This window comes from Bubalus kerabau, chromosome 2 (assembly GCF_029407905.1).
Source record: "Bubalus kerabau isolate K-KA32 ecotype Philippines breed swamp buffalo chromosome 2, PCC_UOA_SB_1v2, whole genome shotgun sequence".
NCBI classification, from domain to species: domain Eukaryota; kingdom Metazoa; phylum Chordata; class Mammalia; order Artiodactyla; family Bovidae; genus Bubalus; species Bubalus kerabau.
Genome location: NC_073625.1, coordinates 10999303 through 11021846, shown reverse-complemented (window position 1 = coordinate 11021846; position 22544 = coordinate 10999303). Strand labels below are relative to the sequence as shown.

At 44.6% G+C, this 22544-nt stretch overlaps 1 protein-coding gene and 1 pseudogene across 1 annotated transcript in view; one reads left to right on the top strand and one right to left on the bottom strand.

Moving 5' to 3' along the window:
- LOC129644378 (disintegrin and metalloproteinase domain-containing protein 5-like) overlaps nucleotides 1-15180 on the top strand; it is a 166720-nt gene extending 151540 nt beyond the window's left edge. The window contains exons 21-24 of the mRNA XM_055570041.1: nucleotides 4585-4747; nucleotides 12983-13046; nucleotides 14016-14085; nucleotides 14904-15180. Of these exons, the coding sequence (XP_055426016.1) occupies nucleotides 4585-4747; nucleotides 12983-13046; nucleotides 14016-14085; nucleotides 14904-15180 (574 nt within the window). The remainder of the gene's footprint in view (nucleotides 1-4584; nucleotides 4748-12982; nucleotides 13047-14015; nucleotides 14086-14903) is intronic.
- Nucleotides 15181-16485: 1305 nt separating this feature from the next.
- Nucleotides 16486-17950, bottom strand: LOC129644601 (vasculin-like protein 1; annotated as a pseudogene).
- Nucleotides 17951-22544: the final 4594 nt, after the last annotated feature.

Genomic DNA, 22544 nt, shown 5'->3' with positions numbered 1-22544 from the left:
GATGCCCTCCAACACTGTGCTGGTCTCTGGACTTGCTGTGGGGGCAGCTCAGATTCTAATCTGCTCCAGTCCTGTGTGTTCTTGCCTCCAATGTCCACAGCTGTCAGAACTAGTGTGTTTTCTTTTGTGGGAGCTCTCAATGTCCTTTTATATATGTTCCATAGACACAGAGTCTGCCTAGTTGATCATGCGGATTTAATGTGCAGCTTGTACAGCTGGTGGGAGGGGTTTGGGTCTTCTTCCTTAGCCACACTGCCCCTGGGTTTCAACTGTGGTTTTCTTTCCATCTCTGCATGTGGGTCGTCCACTGGGGTTTGCTCCTGAGGCTGCCCTGGAGGACTTGGGTCTGGCCCAGTGAGGGCCAGGTGTGGACGTGGTACAGCTGCTTGGGTTGCAGGGGCTCTGGCAGCACCGGGGACTCAGGGGAGTTGGCAGCCAGGGCAGCATGAAATATAGTGCTCTAGAAGGGTATGGCAACCAGTATTGGCCAATATGCTCCAGTATCCTTCCCTGGAAGCCTGACAGGCCACAGTCCACAGGGTTGCAAGAGTTGGACAGACCTAAATGACCCTGTGTGTATAAAGGCAGGACATTTTTGCCTGTGTCAGCTCTGCCCCAGTGAGGGTTGAGCATGAAGTTGGCACAGCTGCTTGGCTTGCAGGGACCCTGGTGGTGCCAAGTGTGCAGGGACATGGACTGCCTCCACCACAGGAGTTATGGCTCTATCAGAGTCTTTTCCGAGCCTCTTGTAGCTGGGGATCAGAAGGCCTCTTTGGCCAGCTTTTCTTCATATCTCCTCCCATTCAGGCACTTAGAGGGCTCCCTTACTCGGGGTCCTTCTCTATTGTTCGGTGTGTCAGGCACACAGAGGGGCCCCCCTGGCTGGGGTCCTACTGTGTGGTCTTGCACATCAGTCACTTAAAGGGGCACCCTGTGTGGGGTCCTACTCTGTAGTTCAGTGTGTCAGGTGTTTGAAGGCCAGCCTCTCTATTGTCCAGCTGCTGATGCAGGCGTGTGCAGAGAGAGAGGCCGTGGTGATGGCTCCACCCCCTACACGTGACTCAGCCATATTGCCTTGCTTCCATGGCTGCCTGGCTTTCCTCCACAGGCTTTTCCCACCACAATCTCCTCCCTCACATCCTCTCAATCCGTCTCTCTGCAGTCAACAGCAGCCCTTGCCCTGGGATTTCTCCACAATCCCTAAACTTCAGCTTGCAGCTGCTGCCCCTTCCAGGGGACCTGCGTCCCTGTCCAGGGTATGTATGGCTGCGGCAAGGACTGTCTGAGACTCATTCCATTTAGGCTGCCACAGATTGGCTGTTTTACTCTCAGCCTTAAGTGTTTTTCCTCTGACTCAGACAGTTGCCCCGATGATGTGGGGAGTGGACGCCTGCTTCAGTTCCCCCGCCTGCAGAGGGCAGGTCCAGTCCTACTCACACTCCTGTTTTCCCCCCAGTTCCTTGTCCTACTGAGTTTTGTGTGCATCTATTCTTTTCCTCTGGTCTGGGACTCCTGTCCACTCTCAGCTGGTGTCCTGCATGCACTTCTGTGTCTGAAGGTGTATTCCTCATGTATCCGTGGAGAGAGATGTACTCCACAGTCCACTTACTTCTCTGCCATCTTGTTCTCCGTAATGAGCTCTTTCTTTAATGAGAATGCATAGAAAGACAAATATGTAATATAATATTAATAGTAACGGATTAGAGGCACTTTTGAGGCTCTATTTATTTTAAGAAATGCTGAGTGTATTTTTACCTTCTCTTAACTCTCTCCACTGATTTTTCTGTTACGTTTGAATGTTAGATCTAGCCTACTGTTAATTAATTCTTGTTTTTTAAACATTATTTTCTTGGCTCCAAAAATATTTTATCATTTTTAGTTTTGTGCTGAGTTTTACAACAAACATTTTGACTTTATTTTATGCTTAAGCATTTCCATTAATCATAATTCTGAAGGATTACCTTAGATTTTAATGAGAGTAAGATCCTTTTCTGTCCAGAGAGCTTGCAATGCCTGTATCTTGCCATTACTCCCCTCTCTTGATTTATTCAATAAATTGTACATGATTGTGTATGCAAATCATTCTGCTTATTATAGTAGTAACAAGTAATAAACATTCATGCATTTTTTTATTCCAAAGAAGCTTTATTGCATTGAAACATTTTCAGTTTACAGAAAAATTGAGAAAAGAGTACAACTTTCCATATATTTTACACTCAGTCTTCTCTATTATTACCATCTAATATTAGTTGATAAGCTACAATTGATAAGGCAATTTAATATATTATTATTAACTAAGGTCCATACTGTATTCATATTTTCTTAGCTTTTAATAGATGTCCTTCTTCTGGCCCAGAGTCCATTCATGAGACATCATTATTTTTTGTTTAATGTTTCCTTTGGCTCCTCTTGGCTCTGATTAGTTTTTAAGTTTTTTGTTTTTGATGTCCTTGTCATTGTTGAAGACTATTGGTGGGGTATTTTTTAGTGTGTCCTTTCATGAAAATCTAAATATTCCTTTAAAACTATTCAAAACAATAAAAACTAACAATTAATATTAGCACCCAGGATGATCATTGTTAAATTATTTCAATATATTGATGTATAGACAGGTGTGTTCATGTGTGTTTGTGTTTTTATCCTTTATAGAATGTGATTGTACTTAGAAATATTGTATCTCTTTCTTTTTTGTTCTAAACTAAAATCAGTTTATATACTTAGAATGGAATTTTAGAGGCACTTTGCTTTATTGACCTAAATAGTTACCAAAAATTGATAAATAAGCACTTAGGATATTTTAGGAAGACATAAGACTAAGACTATTTGCAGCTGAGTTAACAGATGATTTTTTCTGGAATTGATTATTATTTACTTGATCCTCTCTCTTCAGTTTCCATGCCTTTTAAATAAATTGCTTGTATTAGAAATATGTGGGCTCAAAAAAATAGTAACACTGTTATTTCATTTTGTGCTTTATCTTGTTTTCCCTTATAGCAACAGTCACTGACAGTCTTGCCCTATAGAGAGGATAGTACCAAATAAATCACCAGAAACTGGCCTAAACCAAGAAGGAAAAAACAAACAAACAAAAAAAAAACAACAAGCATGTTTCTATGTCCCCTCTGTTGTCAGTGCTGAGGGTTTAAATTGTGAAATAATAAATCATCTGCACCTGAATCACCCTAATTATGTCTGGTGTTTTCTCTGTATTTTCAGTTTCAACTTCCGCTGTATCTAACTTGAAAAAGACTCTGAGTCAGCTAAAAGCAGTCAAAGACCCTCACCCCACAAAGCCCTGAGAGCCTGCCAGTTGTGTCTCAAGACCCCAGCAGAGAGAGTATCCCTTTTCCTTTCTGCTCTTTCAGTTGACCTGAAGCTCTCCCCCACTTTCCTCCTTCCTCCTTCATGGATTTCAGCTAGCCTATGACTTGTCCTAGTGGCATTTACTCAGGAGTTGTTGAATCCAGTCTTTCTCTTGTTACCACTTCTCCTCTTTCAAAGCTGTGTACCTGCTTTAGTGTGTTCAGATTCCTGTTTACCAAGAGGAGGTTTACCATGAAGCTAAGGGCTTCCCTGGTGGCCTAGACAGTAAAGAATCTGCCTGCAATATAGGAGACTGGGGTTCAATCCCTGGTTGGAAAGATCCTCTGGAGGAGGGCACGGCAACCCACTCCAGTATTCTTGCCTGGAGAATCCCGTGGACAGAGGAACCTGGCGGGCTACAATCCATGGGATTGCAAAAAGTCAGACATGACTGAGCGAGTAATACTTTAAAGGAAGCAAAAGCATCAGGGCCACTTACTTGCAAAGGTTCTTTTCAAAGTCATGAACCTAATTTTTATGCATTTTTTGAGAAATGGTGTGTTACTGGGGTCTAGTAGAGATGGAATATTTTACCATGGGACACCAGGTGGCCATCCATTTGAACTGCTCATTACGGTCTGCCAAGTCGTAGAGTTGGACTCCTGTGTCATTCAGCACAGGAGCAGTGGTGTTCCTCCTCTAGCTCGTGCGTGTGGCCTTATATTTGTCCGGGTCCAATCAGGAGATCAGGGATTACACAGTAATTTAAATAGGTAGTTTAATAATATACTCCATTGGAGAGCCATTATAAAGATATCATGAGAACTCAACAGGTATCTTAGGTCTGAGGGAAACTACCCAAGGAAGGATACGCTTGGAATAGTGGCCACTCTCCCAAGGCTGAGGTTCAGACCTCATTGGAGAAGGTGTAATTTCTACCTACTTGATGGCTTGGGCCAGAGGTGGTCCACAGACATGGAGAAAAGCAGAAAACATAACTCCAGCTGGTGCTGCTGAGAGAACCAATGCCACTTCATGTGCGAGCTGGAGTGTACGGTGCCTGAATCAGGGTCGGTGTGGGTAAACCACAACCGTTGCAGGGGTTGTACAAAGTCTGTGGAGGTGGTGCCGGCAGGAGCAAGACCTGAAGTCCATGATGCGGTATCAGTAGGATCCAAGAATGTGGTTACTGGACCCAGGGAGGCCAGCGAGATCACCTAAGGGAGACATACTCTGATAGCGTGAGCACCTGGGATAAAGCATCATTGGATGTCTTCTTAGGCCGCCGCTGCTCACGCCCTGTGCAGCAGGGAAAAAAGCCAAACACGGCACGTGGGCGGAGTCTGTTCTTCCTTCAATGTGCCTCTGGTGCCCTCTGCTGGCTAGTCTTACCATTGCCTTCACTGACGGAGAAAATAGTGTTCAATCCATTATTGCAGAGCAGGTAGTGAAACTGGAAATCTGGATCTGAGAAGGAATAAATGGGTCTAAACCAGAGATTTCTCTTTTTATCACAAGAACAATTGTTTAACTTTTAACCTACATTTTCCTTTTTTATTTTTTCTTTTGAGGCCACTTGTTGAGCTTCTCTAGTCAGTTTTTCTGTTTTCTTTTGGAGAACTATCCCTTTGGACCATGACAGAAGTTTGGCAGCTGTTGCCCTTTAATTCCTTGCAGAAATGCCAGCAAAGTTATTCCCTTCAGTCCCAGAGAGTCAAGTTTAGGATTCGCCAGAGTCATCATAATAGCTGAAGTGGCAGGCTTAAAGTATTGCATCTAATAATTGGTGAATTTAGGGCTGTTTAAAATTGTATTTCTGTTAGAAGTAAGGAAACCAGGTTGCTTCCACAACATTCCAAAATCATGAGCTACTCTAAAAGTATCATCAATGTAAACAGTGGCAGTTAAATTTTCTCCCAGAGTAATGGAGCATGGACTAAAAATAACTGAGTGCATGCCCAGTTGGAGCAAATTATGAGCAAGACACAAGAGGACCAAAATCCTAACTGTCCCCATGTTTGGTAAGTCTGCCTTCCTGGCCCCTGGGGGCCTCAGGACCCTCATTCAGACAACACTTCCTTCTCCCCTTTGCCCCTTCCTTCTGACAGCTGCTACTGTCCCCTCTCCATCCTCTCCTTTTGTCCTGTCCTTCCGAGAGGTCGGACCGTGGTCGGCTACCGCATCACTCCTCTCAGCTTGTGGGACCAGCTCCCTCTGGCCACCAGTGGCTCATTTAGACCGTGACCAGCAGAGGTGGGAGAGGTTTGCCTCACAGCACACAGCCTTGGGGGCTCTTCCTGACCAGAGATTCATGAGGGTGATAGGGGAATCACCTCGTATCATGTCGTGGCCAGAAGTCCGATCGTCCCAATATCCTCATCTTTATTTTCCTGCTGGAGAGAGAAGCCCCGAGGGAAAGGGCTGAAGCGGCAGATTTCTGTGTTGTATGCATAGGCGTGAGTCCCACACACAATGTACAAGCTTCCCTGGAGGCTCAGTTGGTAAAGAATCTGCCTGCAATGCGGGAGACCAGAGTTTGATCCCTGGGTGGGGAAGATCCCCTGGAGAAGGAAATGGCAAACCCACTCCAGTATTCTTGCCTGGAGAATTCCGTGGATAGAGGAGCCTGGTGGGCTGCAGTCCACTGGGTCTCAAAGAATGGGACACTACTGAGCGACTAACACTTTCACTTTCACAACGGTACAACTGGCTGGATTCTGGGCTCGATGACCTGGCAGGCAGTGGGTGGGGTGCTCCTCCTTCGCTGGCCCTTTCTGGAAGCCCCGGGGTGGGTGCCTGAATAGACATCTGTAGGGGGTGAGTGGAAAAGGCAATCTCTCTGTCTCTTTTCCCTTTTTAGTCATTATTTTATCCCTCTTTTCCTCTCCCTTGGACCTCATGCCTACACTCCCATCCCCTTCATCATGGAAACCCCTTGTCTGTGTGTCTGACTCTGAGGAGGGAATTCTGTGATCCCCTTGGTGGTTATACCAGGCCTCGAGTTCCCAGGGTCTCTCATTGTTAGCCTCCAGGCTTATATGGAAACATAGAAAATGCCCAGGGAATCCCCACAAATTCTCCTCAGGGCTGCATTCTCAACAATAGAAGATTGTGGAGACAGTTAAAAAAAAAAAAAAAAAAAAAACACCCTGATTTTCTTTTGCAATGCAGCCTGACACCAACGTGCCTCAGGTGACCAGGAGACGTGGCCCTAGCATGGGGGATCCTTTAAACTTGGACACCAGTTTGCAGTTGGACCAATTTAGTAAGAAGTCTCAAAAATGGAGGGAGGTCGAGTATGTGCCCTCTTTATGAGACTTTATCGAGAGGCCTGACTGAAGGGTTCCTGTCGTTGAGTGAGGACCTTCTGTTCCTGTGCTGCCCCCAAGAGACTCGGAGCCAGACCTTCTCAGGGACCCCAGTCTTTCAACCGGCAACGAGCCATTGGCCCCTCAAACCCCCTTTTCAGGCCCCCATTTTTTTCCTTTCATCACTGCCTTCAGCCCCACCCCCCCCCCCCCCAGCCTTCCGTCTTACCTTGTCAAATCAGAACCCTCCCAAATTGGAGCCTCCAGAGCTTTCCCCAGGGAGGCTCTAATTGAGCTCAAAGACAGCCCCCACCTCCACCCCACAAGGCCTTTTAATTCTTCTGGGAAGTAGAAGACTCCCAGCTGCTGGGAGTCGAGTGACGACTCAAGGGCGTGTCCCCTTCTCAAAGAACCCTGACAAGTTTAAGGATGAACTGACCAGGCTGGGGTTGACATTCTCTTTCACCTGGCAGGACATCATGGTTACTCTGGCCCCCTGTTGTACCCGTGATGAAAAGGAGCAGAGACTGAGAAATGCCAGGAGACCCTCAGATAGCCTGCTTGCCACCAGTCAGTGCCACCAAACTTATCAGGCAGGTGGGGATGAACCCCGAACATGACTCATGCTGGGACTATGAAGACAATGTAGGCAGGCTGGGAGGAGACATTATGCTACTTGTGTGTCGGAAACCATGAAAAGGCGTATAGCGAAGGCTTTAAATTATAAGGTCTGAGAGATTACACAGGAAAAAGATGAAAACCTGGCCGTCTTCCTGAGCCAGGTGACAGGGACTTCAGGAAGGACATTCACCCAGACCCTGAGTCGGCAGAAGGGAGGTTGCTATTGGCTATGCATTTTATCTCCCAGGCCACTCCTGACATCTGGAAAACATTAGAAAAGCTTGAGGCTGGGCCACGAACCCTGTTGTCAACCTTGGTAGAGGAGGACTTCAAGGTCCATAATAAGCAATACTTCACAGAAGAGGCCAGAAAAGATATGAGACTAATTTTAAAAAAAGCTTTTGACTGTATTGATTCTCCCATGACCTCAAGGGGACCCTGGAGGACCAAGAAAGCTGACTCAATGTAAGCTGTCTGGGCCCAAAGCAGCATGTCTTTTGTTGAAAGGGAGGGCACTGTAAGGAGGGATGTCCTTCTAGCAAATCTCTCCTATGAGAGATTCCTGCACACCGTCTGATGGGGCCAGAGTGCCTCTCCAGGTCCACATCCCACTTGATCCATCCTCATGACTCCAGAGGAGCTGTGGGTCACTTGCGATGTGGTGGGAAGCAGAAATTAATTTTTGTTAACACTGGAGCCTCCTGCTCTGTTCTGGCTTGGCTGGCTGGCCCCATCTCCAACCCTAATTGCACTGTGATGGTAGCTGATAGATGGCCAATGGTAAGGCAATATACATCTCCCCTTGCCTGCAGAATCGGGTCTATTATTATTACTCACTCCTTTTTGTATATGGCAGAATGCTCTGACCCTCTTCTCTGGAGAGATTTGCTAAATCAATTAGGAGCTAGTATGAGGACGATGCTGTGAGAGTGCTGCACTTAATATGTCAGCAAATTTGGAAAACTCAGCAGTGGCCACAGGACTGGAAAAGGTCAGTTTTCATTCCAATCCCAAAGAAAGGCAATGCCAAAGAATGCTCAAACAATTGCACAACTCCACTCATCTCACCCGCTAGTAAAGTAATGCTCAAAATTCTCCAAGCCAGGCTTCAGCAATATGTGAACTGTGAACTTCCAGATGTTCGAGCTGGTTTTAGAAAAGGCAGAAAACCCAGAGATCAAATTGCCAACATCTGCTGGATCATCGAAAAAGCAAGAGAGTTCCAGAAAAAAACATGTATTTCTGCTTTATTGACTATGCCAAAGCCTTTGACTGTGTGGATCACAACAAACTGTGGGAAATTCTGAAAGAGATGGGAATACCAGACCACCTGACCTGCCTCTTGGGAAACCTGTATGCAGGTCAGGAAGCAACAGTTAGAACTGGACATGGAACAACAGATTGGTTCCAAATCGGACAAGGAGTGTGTCAAGGCTGTATATTGTCACCCTGCTTATTTAACTTCTATGCATCAATTTCTATGCAGAGTACATAATGAGAAATCCTGGGCTGGAAGAAGCACAAGCTGGAATCAAGATTGCGGGAGAAATATCAATAACCTCAGATATGCAGATGACACCACTCTAACAGCAGAAAGTGAAGAAGAACTGAAGAGCCTCTTGAGGAAAGTGAAAGAGGAGAATGAAAAAGTTGGTTTAAAGCTCAACATTCAGAAAACTAAGATCATGGTGTCTGGTCCCATCACTTCATGGCAAATAGATGGGGAAACAGTGGAAACAGTGTCAGACTTTATTTTTCTGGGCTCCAAAATCACTGCTGATGGTGATTGCAGCCATGAAATTAAAAGACGCTTTCTCCTTGGAAGGAAAGTTAGACAGCATATTAAAAAGCAGAGACGTTACTTTGCCAAGAAAGGTCTGTCTAGTCAAAGCTATCAGAGAAGGCGATGGCACCCCACGCCAGTACTCTTGCTTGGAAAATTCCATGGTTAGAGGGGCCTGGTAGGCTGCAGTCCATGGCATCTCGAAGAGTCGGACATGACTGAGCGACTTCACTTTCACTTTTTACTTTCATGCACTGGAGAAGGAAATGGCAACCCACTCTAGTGTTCTTGCCTGGAGAATCCCAGGGACAGGGGATCCTGGTGAGCTGCCATCTATGGGGTCGCACAGAATCGGACACGAATGAAGCAGCAGTCAAGGCTGTGGTTTTTCCAGTAGTCATGTATAGATCTGAGAGTTGGACTATAAAGAAAGCTGAGTGCAGAAGAATTGATGCTTTTGAACTGTGGTGTTGGAGAAGACTCTTGAGAGACCCTTGAACTGCAAGGAGATCCAACCAGTCCATCCTAAAGGAGATCAGTCTTGGGTGTTCATTGGAGGCACTGATGTTGAAGCTGAAACTCCAATACTTTGGCCACTGATGTGAAGAGCTGACTCATTTGAAAAGATCCTGATGCTGGGAAAGATTGAGGACAGGAGGAGAAGGGGACGACAGAGGATGAGATGGTTGGATGGCATCACCAACACAATGGACATGGGTTTGGCTGGACTCCAGGAGTTGGTGATGGACAGGGAGGCCTGGCATGCTGCAGTTCATGGGGTCACTAAGAGTCGGACACGATGGAGCGACTGAACTGAATTGAACTGATGTGCTTAGGACAAGGTGAAGTCCAGGGAGGTAGAGAATTCAAACAGAGACTGCATCTGTTAGCAGCCCCTGGGGAACCACCTTCTGCTCATCAAGATACTCCCCAGGCATCCCCTCAAATTTAAAAGCAATTAAATCTTGGATTTTGTGATACCTTGGTTCCAGGATGGCAAAATGTGTCATTTCCCTGATCTCCCCTGGCTCCCCCTGCCCTTACCCCCCCTCCCACAATAAGAATGATTAAGGCCTGGGGAAAAATACCCCTGGAAGGACATATCTTTAAATCTGAGACTCTGATGAGGACACAATCACTGCTCATCACATTTTTCAAACATGGACTCATTAAGCCCTGCCAATCCTCTTGCAACACCCCAGACCTCCCCATTCATAAACCTAATGAGGAATATCAGTTTGTGCAAGACTTGCAAACACTAAATGTGGTTGTCATTCCTATTCACCCAGTGGTGTCAAACCCACACACCCTCTTGTCCAACTGCCTGCCAGGGGACACTCAGTATTTCTGTTTTGGACCTCAAAGCTGCATTTTTCTCTATTCCCCTACATCCATACTCCTCATACCTTTTTGTCTTTGAATAAGACATTGACGCCCTGGAGGCTACCCAATATACCTGGGCAGTATTTCCGCATGGTTTTTGGGATAGCGTCCACCTTTTTGGAAACATGTTAGCAAGGGAAATGAGGGAATTCATGCATAGATTGATGATTTATTGATATTTAGTGAGACTAAACAGTGTGCTAAAAAGCAAAGATCACTTTGCCAACAAAGGTCCATATACTCAAAGGTATGGTCTTTCCAGTAGTCATGTATGGATGTGAGAGCTAGACCATAAAGAAGACAGAGTGCTGAAGTATTAATGCTTTTGAACTGTGTTGTTGGAGAGTCCCTTGGACTACAAGGAGATCAAACCAGTCAATTTTAAAGGAAATCAATCCTGAGTACTCATTGGAAGGACTGATGCTGAAGCTGAAGTTCCAATACTTTGGCCACCTGCTGTGACAGGGGACTCATTGGAAAGGACCCTGAGAGCAGGAAAAAATTGAAGGCAAAAGGAGAACAGGGTGGCAGAGGATGACATGGTTGGATTGCATCACTGACTCAATGGACGTGAATTTGGGCAAACTCCAGGAGATGGTGAGGAACAGGGAAGCCTGGGGTGCTGCAGTCCATGGGGTCACAAAGAGTTGGACCCAACTTGGCAGTTGAACAACAAATGGTGAGACAAAACAGGATTTAGATCCAAATACCGTTAGGGTTCTAAATTTTGTGGCAGAAAGAAGAAATAATGTCTCCCCAACCATGGCTCAGATCTCACAGTCATGGGGCTCAGTGTTTAGGGTTTGTTTTGACCCCAGGGGCAGGAGTCCTGATTGTTGATCAAAAACAGCAATTAGTGCATTACCTTCTCTGACCACACATTGGCAGCTCCAAGGCTTTCCCAGGATTCTATCCTATCTGGATTCCAAATTATGGCCTTCCAGCAAAACCCCAATAATGAGGCTCTTAAGAGACAAAAGAGAGCCCCTTCAATGAATAGGGACCACCTGTGGGCTTTTGCAGCTTTAAGATAGTTGAGCAGAGCACCAGTGCCGGGGTTTCCGAATTTGGACAAGCCCCCAGTATGTTCATGAGAGGTAAGGGGTAGAACTAGGAGTCCTGACACAAAATCTGGGGCTGAATTGGACACCAGGGACTTAACTTCTCGACACAACTCGACTCTGTGGCCCTGGGATGGCCAGGCTGCCTGTGGGCAGTAATAGCCTCAGCCCTGTTGGTTATGACGCTTCCAATCTCACCCTGTGACAACACTGAGTGTTAACCTTCACCATGTACATTCTGTGCTGGAAGTTAAGGGACATTATTAGTTGACTGGGGAAAGGCTAACAAGATGTTGGACCCTCCTAAAGGACACCCCGGCATTACCTTGTTGTTGTTCAGTTGCTAAGTCATATCTGACTCTGAGACCTCATGAATTGCAGCATGCCAGGCTCCTTTGTCTGACATGACCTTCAGTTCAGTCGCTCAGTCGTGTCCAACTCTTTGCGACCCCATGAATCGCAGCATGCCAGGACTCCCTGTCCATCACCAACTCCCGGATTTCACCCAAACTCATGTGCATCGAGTCGGTGATGCCATCCAGCCATCTCATCCTCTGTCGTCCCCTTCTCCTCCTGCCCTCAATCCCTCCCAGCATCAGAGTCTTTTCCAATGAGTCAACTCTTCGCATGAGGTGGCCAAAGTATTGGAGTTTCAGCTTTAGCATCAGTCCTTCCCATGAACACCCAGGACTGGTCTCCTTTAGGATGGACTGGTTGGATCTCCTTGCAGTCCAAGGGTTTCTCAAGAGTCTTCTCCAACACCACAGTTCAAAAGCATCAATTCTTTGGCTCTCAGCTTTCTTCACAGTCCAACTCTCACATCCATACATGACCACAGGAAAAACCATAGCCTTGACTAGACGGACCTTTGTTGGCCTTAAGGTGTGCCAAACTCTGAACCTGGCAACTCTGTGTTAGGTGGTTGAAAGTGGAGATTTTGTACACCAGTGTGTAGAGACCATAGAAAAAACTTACTCTGGTGAGTCTGATCTTCTAGATGAAACCTTGAGGTCTAGTGATTTACTGAGAGGAGCAGTTTTGTAGTAATGGGAACCTGAAAGGCAGGGTATACCACAGTTAGTCTAGATGAAGTCATGGAAAACAAGGCCCTGCTGGGCATTGGCCCAGAAGGTTGAACTAACTGCATTACTAAGGGCTTTGCAATGAAAACGGATAAGAAATTAAATAGTTTTACTGATTCTAAATATGGGTTTCACATGATACGTGATACACGCTCATGCTGCCATTTGGAAAAAAGGGAAATGTTAACCAATAGATATAAACCCCCACAAAACATACAGATTTGATTCTGGCTCTTTTAGAAGCAGTACAGCTCCTGACCTGGGAGGCAGTAATTTACTGTAGGGGCTACCAGAGGGAGGGATCTTTTGTGAGCCAAGGAAACAGCAAAGCTGGTGGAACTGACAAGCAGCAGCTCCACTGAAAGAACCCGAGCAAGTCACGGCCCTGGGGATTGGCCACCCTTCCGTGAACTCCCTAGCTTCCCCCACAATCCTCCATAGGAACAAGAAAATGCTAAGAAATGTGGCTATCAGAAAGGAAACACAGGCTGGTATAAAAAGGAGGGTAAGGTTCTAATCCCTGAGGCCCCAAAATGGAGACCAAGAGCTTATCTGACGCCACCCACCATGGGAAGGATGCACTATGGAACGTGAGGCCAAAGGCTTTTTCAGAGAAAGGGCTTAAAAGAACAGTAAAACAAGAAACCTTTGCCTGTGATTTCTGTGTATATAGTAACCCACTGACCCATTCAGTCCAATAACTCACAGACCCATCAAATCTCCCTTTGTTACTCGGGCCAGTTCATTGCTGATGGACATACCTGGGGTGGGAGTGGGGGAGAGACTGGCAGTTACATTTCATCCAAATGATCCCAATACCAGAATATAGTCCCCAAATCCCTCCAGGGTAATAATGGGCATTCTTTTATACCCCAAGATCACAGAGGGGCTCAAAGGGGCCCTAGAGATAGACTACAAGTGATATACCTCTTGGCAACCCCTGTCTTCAGGGAAGGTAGAGACAGTGAACCCTCCTTTAAAGAAAATCTTAGCAGAGCTCTGTCAAGAGACTCATGAGCCCGGGACGACCTTGCTTCCTATTGCACACCTCAGCGTCTGTGTAGCCCTATGAGGGGTCTGAGGCTTAGCCCACTTGAAATGACTCATGGGAGGCCTTTTTTTATTTTTATTTTTTAACCACTGACATGCTGCTAGATAAGAAACTGAGCCTGTATAATGGCAGTACACTATTAATCACGGACAAGTTCAGAAGGCAATCCAGGACTACGCCCACAAGACAACTGCCAGCTCCCACTAAATATACAGCAGAGGGTCACTTTCTTCAAAAATAAACCCCAGGGTTTAAGTTCTTCTTAAAACCTGGAAATAGAGGTCCCTGGAAGACCAACTATTACCAAAATGGAGGGGCCCTATAAAGTAATGGTAGCCACCCCCAACTGCTGTCAAACTGGGGTGGATATCTTCTTGAATACATTCACCCAGACTAAAGCTCTTACTTTCGTAAACCCTGTAGGTCACAAAGGAGCAATAGACTTGCGAGTGTATTTGCTTGGAAGAAGAAATAGCCAGACCTCTCTGAATGGGTAAGAAAGAGGTTTGTGTCTCATGTGGATGTTCACTCAAGGGTGATCTCAGCAGGGAACAGTTTTTAATAGCCCAAGTGGAGAGGATGACCCATTCTGTGGATACTAGTCAGCCTTTTTCCTAGCCATGCCCCTTTTCACCCACGGGGCTCATGAGCGAGGTGATAATGGTGGCAGGATGGGTTTAGCGATGTGGACCTCCACTCACCAACCTCAACCTGGCTGCACCACTGCTGAGTGCCTAGCCTTCCAGCCCAGAGGAGCCCAGGGTATGGCACTGTTCTCCAGAATGATCAGCCAGCTACCTGGGGACAGGTTGATTACATTGGGCTGCTTCCATCAAGGGTTGGCAGGGTTGTTTCCTTATTGGAATAGACACTGTGGATTCAGATTTACCTTCCCTATATGTAATGCTTCTGTCAGAACTGCCATCCACTGACTGACAGAATGACTCACCCATGATCATAGTATTTCTACTCAGCACTACTTCTGATCAAGGAACTAACTTCACAGCAAAAGTATTGCAACAATGCCCCCTGGGCTCATGGAATTCACTCGTTCCCCAGCATACTGAAGCTGCTGGCCTGATAGAATGGTGGCATGGCCTTTTGAACACTCAATTACAGTGGTAGTATTTTTCAGGTCTGAGGCCAGGCTCTAAATCACTGTCCAACATATGATGTTGTTTCTCCAAGTCAGAATTCATGGGTCCTAGAATTGAGGGTAGAAATAGAAGTGGCATCTTAACTATCACCCCAAATGATCCACTAGCAGAATTTTTGCTTCCTGTTTCCTGACTTTAAGCTGTGTTGGCCTAGAAGTCTTAGTCCCAGAGGGAAGAATGCTTTCACCTGGAAACACAACAGTGATACCTTAATTCGAATTAAAACTGCTACATGGCCACTTTTGTTCTTTGTACCTCTGAATCAACAGGAAAACAAGGGAGGTAAGGTATTGGCTGTAGTTAATGATCTTGAATACAAAAAGCAACTGGACTACCACTCAACAATGGAGGTAAAGAAGAGTCTGTATGAATTAAGGAAACCCTGTGGAACGTCTCCCAGCATTGGCATGCTCTGTAATTATGGTCAATGAAGAACGATGACCCAGAAAGGACTACTAATGGAACGGACCTTTCAGAAATGAAAGTTTGGATCACCAAAGCATCAGAGTAGTACCAGCTACAACCATGTGACCAGACTGAAATTTCATGAGTGTATTCTCCTTATTTTGTTATGAATACATTTGTCTATATGTAAGCATATATATTACGGAGAAGGCAATGGCACCCCACTCCAGTACTCTTGCCTGGAAAATCCCATGGATGGAGAAGACTGGTGGGCTGCAGTCCATGGGGTCGCTAAGAGTCAGACACGACTTCACTTTTACTTTTCACTTTCATGCATTGGAGAAGGAAATGGCAACCCACTCCAGTGTTCTTGCCTGGAGAATCCCAGGGATGGGGGAGCCTGGTGGGCTGCCGTCTGTGGGGTCCTACAGAGTCGGACACGACTGAAGTGACTTAGCAGCAGCAGCAGCAGCCAGCATATATTAAGCAAAAATACGTTTTCTTTCATCTCTTATTCCTTTATCATGTAACATAAAATGTATTGACTTTTATAAGTATTTACATATTTTTAATTTTTTTATTAATGCAAAAGATTTATTCCAAGTTAGTTATTTTATGCAGCAGTTTTCTCCCTCAACATACTTGTGAAACCACATCTTTTAAATCTGTAAATAACATTATCAAAATAATCTTATCTTTGAAATTTTAATCTTTGAAATCTCACAAAATTTTATATTTTAAAATACACCCTGAATATCAAGGCTGCAAGAATAACACATTTCCTATATCCAAATATTTCACAGCTGTACCCAGAAAGAAAAAAAAAAAAAAAAAGGGAAAAAGCCACATAAGCTTGGCTAAGGGCTAACATTACCTGAGTGGCCAGAAATAAAATAAAATATCCAAATTATTAGCATTAATACAATTATAACTTCAATAGTCACTTTGTCATTGACAATGATTGCTTGAGCACAGGGGTGAGTACCCCAAGGGCTGGTAGTAGAAGCTGTTGCTGCAGACCAGTGTCTCCTCTCTGCACTGCCAGCTCCCGCCTGTGCATTGCCCCATTTATACTGTGTATGTGTGTGTTTTAAAAATCTTTCCCACTACACAAAGTTCTCTCTATTAAGCAGATAACGGAGGAACAACAACAAAAGCTTAACAAGCCAATCGCTAGCTCTCTGTTTAGGATTTGCTTATTTCCCTTGTGCATGAAGTATTCAACAATAACATAAGAAAAGGAAAAGGAAAAGAACAATTTCTTCTGTGTAACCCCTAAGCACACAAGCTGAGTTTACTGGGTCAGATTTGACTGTGAGCATTTTATATGCCTACTTCCAGGCATCATCATCAGATGTTTCACAGCTACTTGTCTGCATATCTGAGTCCTCAAACTCTGCTCTGCAAGTGCTTCTCCAAGGGGAGAATAGGCTGGAACTTTGACTCTGCAAGAAGCCATTCTTCCCCAAAGTTATTTCTTCTCAGCTGCTCTGTCTTCCTGTGGAACTCTCTGAGATCATTGTCTGTGAGGGAAAGGCAGTTCTCATAATTTTCAGAATATTCCTGCCATCCCATTGCGTTCAGTAACCTGTGCTCTGCTTCCAAAGAGTGAGAGAGGACCTCCCCTTCCTCTTCTATAGGGAGAGCAAGGCCATTCTGATGACAGCCTTCCTCTCCATTTTCCTTTGGTTCAGGTGTGCTGTTGTCCTCCAAACCTTCTGACTTGTCAAGGCTCTGCTCTCTGAGAAGTCTCCATTCCCGTCATCCTCTGAGTCTTCCAGAACTCGCTCTTCCTGTCAGTAGTTCGGCGGGTCAACTTGGTCAGATGAGAGGAGCTGATCTCAATCAGAGGAGTGGTGCTGGCGGGGCTCTCTTTGGGAGAACTTAAAACTGTACCAACAGCCAGTACTACTGGTTTGCTAACAGAGATTGGACTGCTAAAACAGACTCTCGACTAGAGGAAAGGGATCCTGATTTGTGTTGCATTCTGTTAGCTTTCCACGTACTGGCCTTGGATGGAGGTGGTACAGGCTTGGGAACCAGGTTCTTATAACACTTGGAACCATGGTTGACGATTTGCTTCCATTTGCATCTTCCATTTGTGAGATCCTGGTTAGGTGAGTACAGCTGAGAAGGCAGCAGCAAGATCTTTTTTGGAAACTTTTTTTGATGACTAGCATTTTGGAGGGCTGCTTGGCACGAGGTGGGTTTTCCCACACTCCAGAAAGTGTCCCAATGGGTCTGCATGGCTGATTCTGTTTGCCAGCTTCTGGATTCAAAGAAGGAAAGTCTTCCTCTTTAAACTGCAATTTTTCCACTTTATCTTCTTTCTTCTCTTCCCTAATATCTGTAGGTGGCTTTTCCTGAAAGGTACAGCCTTTCTGGGAGTGGAAGCTGCCATCCCAGTGGTGATAGCTTTCTGTGCCACCCCCACTATGTTGGCTTATGCCATCATGACCTCAAGAAGAGCCATGCCAACCAAATCAGTTCCCTGTGATTCCAGCATCTGCTCCCTTAGAGGCACCAGAGTCCACAGAATCATGGCAGAACAGGGAGGGCTGGTGCCAAGAATCTCCTGTCGTTTGATGAGGTCTATTGTTGAAAAAGCCATCAGAGGAATTAGGTCTACTATGGCTTACTCCAAATCTACCATTTCCTCTGGGTAGGTGCTCTCTGTGTTTTTCAAAAGTCGCTGTAGGTGACTTAGCTGACTGTGGTGTTGAGAAATTTAGCCAAGCAGGAACAAAGTCATGCTGTGCCATGTAGGCCCAGTGTCTCTTTTCAACAAGGTGAGGCATCCAACCTCATGGCTAGGGTCCCAGAGTTTATAACCTCTGTGGTCCTGCTTCCTGAACCTCTTGAGTTGCCAACTGGATTTCCATGAGGTTCTCTTGTTAAAAGGGTACTTAATTAGGCTGGCCAACAGAATGCCTTATGATGAAGCACAAAGAAGCCAGGCTCTGTGTGGATCAATCTCTCAGTCCCCTCAATTGCTCATCTTAAACTATCTAGTTCCTGACATTTTCCCCAAAGCGGAAGGGGAAAGGGGAAGGGGGAGGGGAACATAAAAGTATTTGTTACATTTCAAAAATGGGGGGAAGAGCTATATCAATGTTCAGCTCATTCAGCTTCCTTGAGTGATGGCACTATGATGTTGCTTAAACCCGATAATACATGGACATTTGCTCAGTGAATGCAAATACTGTTCATAACAAGTCATAGCTTAGAAAGACAGATGGACTTCTGTTCGGTCAAATAATGTCATTGAAGTGATAGATCAAAAATAAAACATTGAAGAGCTATAAAAGATCTTCTGAGTAGTCAACTCTAGTAGCAAAACATCCACATTACAAAGCCCTTAATTTATAAATCTCATTATTCTTACACAGCTGCTAAAAATAGTCTCCAGGTATGAGTTTATATTTGTCTTATCCTTCAAAATCTAAGGACATAAGAAACCTTGCTTAAAAAAAAACCAACAAAACAAAAACAGACAGGAACTTGATATGCTTTCCCCTCCCAGAATAGCAGGTTTCAAGGCAAATTTCTTGGTATAAAGCTCTCAAATGTTTCTTCTATTTCTTTGGTCTTCACTATTTATAAATTCACAGCAAAATTAAAACAAGTAAAAGGGCAGGGCTTAAGAACAGTCATGCAGAAAGTTCCAAAGTGAGGTTTTCTTCTTGTCAGTTGTCTATATTTCACTTGTTCTGCCCATTCCTGAAGACTAAATAGGAATTTTATGCTTCAGTAGAGAAGTCATTTTGGATCCATTTTCATCATTCAGTTCAGTTCAGTCCCTCAGTCGTGTCCAACTCTTTGCGACCCCATGAACCGCAGCACGCCAGGCCTCCCTGTCCAACATCAACTCCCAGAGTCCACCCAAATCCATGTCCATTGAGTCGGTGATGCTATCCAACCATCTCATCCTCTGTCATCCCCTTGTCCTCCTGCCCTCAATCTTTCCCAGCATCAAGGTCTTTTCCAATGAGCCAGCTCTTTGTATCAGGTGGCCAAAGTATCGGAGTTTCAGCTTCAACATCAGTCCTTCCAATGAACACTCAGGACTGATCTCCTATAGGATGGACTGGTTTGATCTCCTTGCAGTCCAAGGGACTCTCAAGAGTCTTTTCCAACACCACAGTTCAAAAGCATCAGTTCTTCTGTGCTCAGCTTTCTTTATAGTCCAACTCTCAGATCCATACATGACTACTGGAAAAACCATAGCCTTGACTAGACGGACCTTTGTTGACATCATTACTCAATCATTTAAAAGGTTACAGGAATCTATCACTTAGGCTCCTTCCTTCTTTCATGTGCACATGTCATTAAGACTCCAGTCCCCCTAAATATTTTTAATTTTACATCATAGTATTTAAGTTATGAAATATCAGAAGAGTAAATATCACTCAAGGATTTTTTCTCTTCTGGAAAGAAATTAGGACATTTTGGGTTGTATGCAGGGTAGTTATATCACTTTAGGCAGTTATGACCTTTATTTGGAGATTAAGTATGGCTGTAGGAGATGCATATGGGTGCCAAGTTGGCAAGGGGGATGACTTGTCATGGTTAATTTTATGTGTCAACTTGGGGATTTCCAAATGTCTGATAAAACATTATTTCTGAATGTGTATGTGTGTCTTGGGAAGAGGTTAGTATTTGAATCATTAGACTGAGTGAAGCAGTCTACCCTCAGCAATTCTAGTAGGCACCATTCAATTTGTTGAGGGCTTGACCTGACCTGCCTCTTGAGAAACCTGTATGCAGGTCAGGAAGCAACAGTTAGAACTGGACATGGAGCAACCGACTGGCTCCAAATAGGAAAAGGAGTACGTCAAGGCTGTATATTGTCACCCTGCTTATTTAACTTATATGCAGAGTACATCATGAGAAACTCTGGGCTGGAAGAAACGCAAGCTGGAATCAAGATTGTCGGGAGAAATATCAATAACTTCAGATATGCAGATGACACCACCCTTATGGCAGAAAGTGAAGAGGAACTCAAAAGCCTCTTGATGAAAGTGAAAGTGAAGAGTGAAAATGTTGGCTTAAAGCTACAACATTCAGAAAACGAAGATCATGGCATCTGGTCCCATCACTTCACGGGAAGTAGATGGGGAAACAGTGGAAACAGTGTCAGACTATTTTTTTGGGCTTCAAAATCACTGCAGATGGTGACTGCAGCCATGAAATTAAAAGACGCTTACTCCTTGGAAGGGAAGTTATGACCAACCTAGACAGCATATTCAAAAGCAGAGACATTACTTTGCCAACAAAGGTTCGTCTAGTCAAGGCTGTGGTTTTTCCTGTGGTCATATATGGATGTGAGAGTTGGACTGTGAAGAAGGCTGAGCGCCAAAGAATTGATGCTTTTGAACTGTGGTGTTGGAGAAGACTCTTGAGAGTCCCTTGGACTGCAAGGAGATCCAACCAGTCCATTCTGAAGGAGATCAGCCTTGGGATTTCTTTGGAAGGAATGATGCTGAAGCTGAAACTCCAGTACTTTGGCCACCTCATGTGAAGAGTTGACTCATTGGAAAAGACTCTGATGCTGGGAGGGATTGAGGGCAGGAGGAGAAGGGGATGGCAGAGGATGAGATGGCTGGATGGCATCACTGACTCGATGGACGTGAGTCTGAGTGAACTCCAGGAGTTGGTGATGGACAGGGAGGCCTGGCGTGCTGCAATTCATGGGGTAGCAAAGAGTTGGACACAACTGAGCAACTGAACTGAATTGAACTCAGTAGAACAAAAAGATGGAAAAAGGTCAATTTGCTCTCTGCTTGAGCTGAGACATCTACTTTCTCCTATCTTCAGATGCCCATTGGCACTCTTGGTCCTCAATTTTTGGACTCAGATTGAGACTTACATAATTGGACCCTCATTTCTCAGGTATTGACTTGTATTGAATTACACTAACAGTTCTTTCCCAGTTCTTCGACTGGGAATCTTCCGCTGCAGATGGCAGATCTTGGGACTTCCTGGGTTCCTTAACCACGAGAGCCTATTCCTGTAATAAATTTCCTCACCCTCCTTCCTCTCCCACCTATCTGTATAACTCCTATTGCTTCTGTTTCTCTGGAAAACCCTGACTCACATATTTGTATTACTATAGCTTCTTCTTGAAGCTCTCCTCCTGAAGGCAGGAGGAGAAGGGGATGACAAAGGACAAGATGTTGGATGGCATCACCGACTCAAAGGACATGAGTTTGAGCAAGCTCTGGGAGATGATGAAAGGCAGGGAAGCCTGGTGTGCTGCAGTCCACAGCGTCGCAGAGAGTCAGACATGACTGAGCAACTGAACAATGAACAACAAAGCTTCTTTTTGTGTGTGCATTCTAAGTCACTTAAGTCATGTCCAGTTCTGTGATCCTAAGGACTGTACCCTGCCAGTCTCCTCTGTCCATGGGATTCTCCAGACAAGAACACTGGAGTGGACCAGCCCCAAGCATCCAGTATCGTGCATTGAACCTAGGCTGTCAACTCATTTCATACATGATATTTTACATGTTCTGGTGCACTGGGACGACCCAGAGGGATGGAATGGGGAGGGAGGAGGGAGGAGGGTTCAGGATGGGGAACACATGTATACCTGTGGTGGATTCATTTTGATATTTGGCAAAACTAATACAATTATGTAAAGTTTAAAAATAAAATAAAATTAAATTAAAAAAAAAAAAAGAACACTGGAGTGGGTTGCCATGCCCTCCTCCAGGGGCTTTTCCCAACCTAGGGATCAAAACCACATCTCCTATGTCTCCTGCATTGGCAAGCAGGTTCTCCACCACTAGCACCACATATGTTCTTCTTTATATTTACTAATGCTTTTTTAAAGCATTAGTGTTAGTCTATCAAACTTTCTTTTGTATAGAGTTTCACAGTATATGTATCTTGTACTTTGAACCTTTATATATCTGAAATTGTCTTTTATAAGCAGCACATAGTTGAAAAATTTTTTCCAGATCCTAAGCTTATTGTCTTTTGATTGGTTGTGGACCTGAGACTATAACATCACTACATACCATTGCAACTTAAAATAAAACAGTGGTCTTTAATCATGGTATTGCATGTCTTATATTGTAAATTTTCCTTGTCTCATGCCTACTCATTAACAGAGTTAATGCTTACTAACAAAATTAATATGAGGTAACTAAAAAAAAAGTAAAAAAAATAATAATAATAAAAAATAAGAAATATGTAACATGCAAACTCATAAACATGCATTCCTTACAAATAAGTTATTTATGGTATTATATAATTTTTATATGAAAACTTTCTTTTCTTGACAGATGAAAGCCATAATGTGCAAGTTTTGAATCCCAGATAATCAGTGCATATTTGTTTTCTTTTCCATTTTTTCTGTTCATCAAAGATAATTACTCTGGAAGAA